The sequence below is a fragment of the Oryza glaberrima genome, chromosome 4 (assembly GCF_000147395.1).
Source record: "Oryza glaberrima chromosome 4, OglaRS2, whole genome shotgun sequence".
Classification (NCBI taxonomy): Eukaryota; Viridiplantae; Streptophyta; class Magnoliopsida; order Poales; family Poaceae; genus Oryza; species Oryza glaberrima.
The window spans coordinates 3,456,295-3,461,100 of record NC_068329.1 but is presented as its reverse complement, the minus strand read 5'-3'; the positions used below and the strand labels follow the sequence as shown (position 1 = coordinate 3,461,100).

The following is a 4,806-nucleotide window of genomic DNA, read 5'->3' as shown; positions in this document are numbered from 1 at the left end:
TTAAAAAGAAGGAACCTGTCGTCTATCAGTTTGATTTCCCCAAGGAAAAGTTACATCTGTCTGAAGACTGTCCCCAGAAAATCAAACTTACATTTTACTTCTTATTTTTAGTTTTTCTGAAACCACTTGTATGTTTGGATCTTGCATGTGGAATAAAGCTGGAAAATGGCAACCACTTGCCTGCCATGAACAGGTTTGTAGAGCAACACCAGATTTGAGAATTTCAAAAGTGTTTACATGTTTTTCACATTAACAGCCATTGAGAACTGAAATAACATCAGAAAAATGTGCACTCAATCTACCTGATTTTTTGTGATTGGACAGTTCAACAATTAGGAAGTTGCTGATATCCCAATCAAGTCCCGAAGTGCTAACATAGCATGCTTTTGTTGACAATAGAGGGAAAACGAAAAAAGAGGATTCAGATATAGCCACAGAGGTCACTGCGAAAGAAATGGCAAGTTAAAACCTTTTCCTAGTCTTATAGGCAATCACCAGAATGAATGCACAGATGCATTGCATCTAGGACATTGGCCACCAAATTAAGATTGGGACAACAAGAGTTCTTAATTTCAAGATACAAAGTCAGCAGCAATAGTATAGGCTTGCAACTTGTCTGTAGTCTTATTTCCATCTACCTTTCAGGTTATGTCCCTTTTGATTTTTATATTTCATTCACTGAATCCATGTCTATCCATGATCCATTTCAAAAGTGCAACTACCAAATCAGCAGCTCCATGGATTTTGTCCAAACACATTACCTAGTCTAGTTCATGAACCTAAACTATCATCAGCAAATTGCCACCAATAATTTACCTGACAAATGATTAATAATCTAAATAGGGTTTACAAATGAATAAGTAAGTTCTAACTGTATGACCTCTTCAAAATTTCTACCTTCTTTCCTTCACCAAGGAACCAAGGTAAAGGCAGGATGTTTTAATATCTCCCTATACATTTTGTTTGTGCAAATGTTTTGTGATTGTATGGACCTAACCTGGCAGAAACTAGTAGCGTAGTAACTATTAATCAAGCTACAGCAATCTATTGAGATTGAAAGAAATGAGAACCATGAGGCTCTTTCAATTGTTTTGAAGGACTCTATACAGTTCATCTCCCAGTGCTGCTAAAGTGACTGGTTTTTGGATCAGACCGTTTATTCCTGCCTGCTGGCACCGATCCCGAACGGTGTCATCGGTGCTTGCCGCAAGAGCAACTATCAGCGGTGGCCAACAATTCCCCCTGAACTTCCTGATTGCAAGAGCTACATCAAATCCATCCATTGTACGCATGGTGAGGTCAAGAACCACCAGCTGGAAAGATGACTCAGCACTGGCAAAGGAGTTGATGCATTGGATGCCGGAAGTAACCGAGAGGACTAGGCAACCAAGCTTCTCCAGGAGCTTGTGAGTTACGGCCCGATTGGTGTCATCACTGTCCACAAGAATGACTTGGAGTCCATTAAAATTGGGAATTGGCGCTGATCGGAACAAGTCCGAGGATGCTCCAGAGACCGGAGTCACATGCTGCAGCTGGAACTGAAGGGCAAGCATAATAGTTTCTCCAAGGCCTTTTGAATCAGAGACTGACCAAATATTACCATTCATCATCTGCAGCAGAAAAAAAGGGGGCTCATATCAGAAAAAAAGAACTCTTTCAGTTTATTCATCAGACAAGACATTGCAACTTGCATAATTTGATGATTAAGAAATTAGACTTATCGAGAAACAATTAATCGCATCTTTTATAGAAAAATCTGTCCTGGTTTTGGCAATCTGACAACGTTTGTAAACATATATGCACATCCTTGAATTGGGAATAATAGTAGCAAAGCAAGAGTAGTCTGGCTATGTGATCATGTAGCAATGTACATCTCGATCCATTATAAGTAATACAAGATGAGAAAAAAAAAACAATCGAGCAATGTTGATACACTTTGCTTTGTTGCAGACATAGAACATTAAAGAGTTTATAGTATACCTGCACAATTTTCTTGCACATGTTGAAGCTAAGCCCCATCTCAGAACTGGTAGAGTTGGGCCCTTGAAGTCTCCGACTGGATGACGAACTCAAAAGATTACCTCTGGACTCTCTAATCCTAATCTCAAACTTAACACACACATAGCTGCCAGAGAAGTTTGCTCTTCGCAGCATCCAATCCTGATTGTGCCTCTCTTCCTTCTCATTGTAAGTATTCACATACAAGGATAGACAGCCTGCATTACACCTCTGTATTAGAGTACCTACCATGTGCAGGACGATGTGGAAAACCCTCTTCTCATCACCGACGACCCTTTCGGGCAAAGAATTATCCACTTCAAACTCAAAATCAATCCCCTTGCAGCCAGTTAGGCATCTTACAACACTGATTGCCTCCTTAACCAACGAATGAAGGTTGAATGCCCTCCTCACCAAAGACAAATACTCACGATTTACGGTTGATGTTTGCATGACATCATTCATCAATGTTGACGCAACGCTACTTGTCTTGACAATGGCATCCATTACAAGCCTTTGCTCAGGGTTCATATTTTCTTGCTGCATCATTGAGACTAGACCAAGGATCGAGTGCATTGGCCGTCGCATTCCATCATACATGGCAGTCTGAAAGGAGTTCCTAGCTTCAGTGGCCATCGTGGTTTCATGCTTTGCTCTCAGCAAGTCCCTGTGTTGCGCGGCGAGCTTCTCTCGCATCAATTGAGATTCCTCCAGAACTGCAGCATGTGATAGGGCGACTGCGACTTGATCAGCAACCACTTCAACAATCTCCAACTCCTCTTCACCCCATCCTAGTGAACCATCCTCGGGTAGTACCAAGACCAAAATAGCATAGCTTGTTTCCATCACTTCTGGAGTCCCTCCTTTGAAATTCGACGCCTTCAACATCGGCATCCGTATTGCAGCAACAGGACCTGCTTCAAGCTTGCCTCTGCTTGCAATCCCAAGCGCTGAGTCTGCCGCGAGAACTTTTGCATCCTTTGTTGCCTTTATTTCAAGTACATCTGGGTTGTCCATCGCAATGGACAGGCTATTCGAGTCCTCCGTCTCCATCTGCCTCAGCTGATGTGTCAGGATCATCTCGCTCCCGCTCTCGCTAGGCATCCAGACGGCGCAGTTCTGCAGCTCGAGCGTCTTGGAGAGCTCAACCATGGTGGTGTACAGGATCGTGTGGCGATCGAGCGACTTGCGGATCTCGTGCGTGAGCATCCGCACGTGCCAACTCGCTTCCTCTTGCCTCTTCATCATCCCCACCTCCCGGTCCAGCTCCCGCGCCTTGATCCTGAGGAAGTTCTCCCTGACCTTGACCCTGAGCAGCTGCGGTATGAGCGTGAGCAGCGTGATCGCGGTGGCGAACGACACCAGGGCGGTCAGGAACTTGGCGACGGTGAGCGCGAGCACGACGTGGAACGAGTGCGGCTCATAGGTGAACATGGTGATGAGGTGGGTGAGGCCGCAGAGCACGATGAAGGCGCCGAACTGCAGGACGATCCACTTGAGCGGGAAGAGGTCGGAGCAGGTGGCGAAGTAGAGCAGCTCGAGCGGGATGGAGAAGTAGGCCATGGCGATGAGGAAGTCGCTCACCCTCTGGCATTGCAGGATGTTGTCCGTGCTCCATATGCCGCCGCCGCCGTCGCCGTCGTCGCAGCCGCCGCAGTGGCTGAAATCGGCGGCGGCCGCGGCGGGCAGCGACAGCAGCAGCCAGGAGAAGAAGACGCGGATCCACAGAGATGGGATCGGTGGCATCGCTGCTTCTCCTCCACAATCTGGCTCTGCAAGCTCTGCAACTACAAGTCTTCTTTCACAGGCGCATTCGCGCGAGCTTGCTGGAGCTGTCCATGGCGGTTTCTGCAGCGATCGAAGGCCCCGATTCTTGATTCCTCCCCGTCGATTTGCCTGCAAATCAAACAAACGAACGAACCATGTTTATTCTTTTTTCAGTAACACGAAGCAAGATCTGGATGTGAAAACTCCCCTAATCACAAAAGATGAGATCGACAAAAAGAAAAAAAAAAATCAAATCCCCCCAAAATCGGAGCTCGAAACCCTGGAGGAAGCAACCGCAAATCCAAGAAACCGAAATTCCAGGGAGAAGAAGAAGGAGAAGAAGAGAAGGCTGACCTACGCGCTCCGACCATCCTGCCGCGAGGGCTTTAGGGCTGTCTACGAGACGAGGGTTCTCGCGCGGCGGCCATGGATCTTGCCAAGAAAGCTCGGCATTAGGACACCCGCGCCGAGCCGATCCATACCCCGACCAACCCGAGCCCCAAGATCCTTCGTTCTGCTCCTCCTCCCTCCCCCCTTCACCCCTCCAAGGCCGAGGAAGCTGCGTGCGTGCGTGCGCGCGTGGGACAGAGTGGAGTAGAGAAGAGGAGAAGAGGAAGGAGAGGAGGAAGGCGAGGAGGTTGGGTTGGGTTGGGTTGGGTGCAGCTGCAAGCGAGGCGAGCCGAGTCGGTCACTGTGGCTGTGAGAGTGAGTAGCCAGCAACGGTGGTGGCTGGCTGTCCGGCGGCAGTGGCTGCCGGAAAACCGCTGCCGGGTTGGTGGTTTTCCGGAAGGTGGGATTGGGGGATTTGGCCGTCAATGTCGTTGGGCCGGCCAACGCCGCCAACGGCTTTAAAGGATGGATGGATGGATTTTTTGCTTATCCAAAACTCTACTCTCACCTTTATATTTTCTTCATTTTATCCTAATATCATGATGCACAATTACCATATGATCTATAAACTTATGCGGGTTATTTTCTCTATATATAAAAATTCTTACCTATAAACTTATATGTATAGGGATGTGTATTCGGTATAGAGTC

General features: G+C 47.1%; 1 protein-coding gene across 1 annotated transcript; it reads right to left on the bottom strand.

Moving 5' to 3' along the window:
- Positions 1 to 861: 861 nt before the first annotated feature.
- On the bottom strand, positions 862 to 4,594 carry LOC127771008 (ethylene receptor 2). The gene is made up of 3 exons (XM_052296800.1): positions 4,120 to 4,594; positions 1,981 to 3,894; positions 862 to 1,610 (listed from the first exon to the last, which is right to left on the bottom strand). The coding sequence occupies exons 2-3, from the start codon at positions 3,742 to 3,744 to the stop codon at positions 1,083 to 1,085; spliced, it is 2,292 nt and encodes a 763-aa protein (XP_052152760.1). The 5' UTR covers positions 3,745 to 3,894; positions 4,120 to 4,594; the 3' UTR covers positions 862 to 1,082.
- Between the last annotated feature and the right edge of the window lie 212 nt (positions 4,595 to 4,806).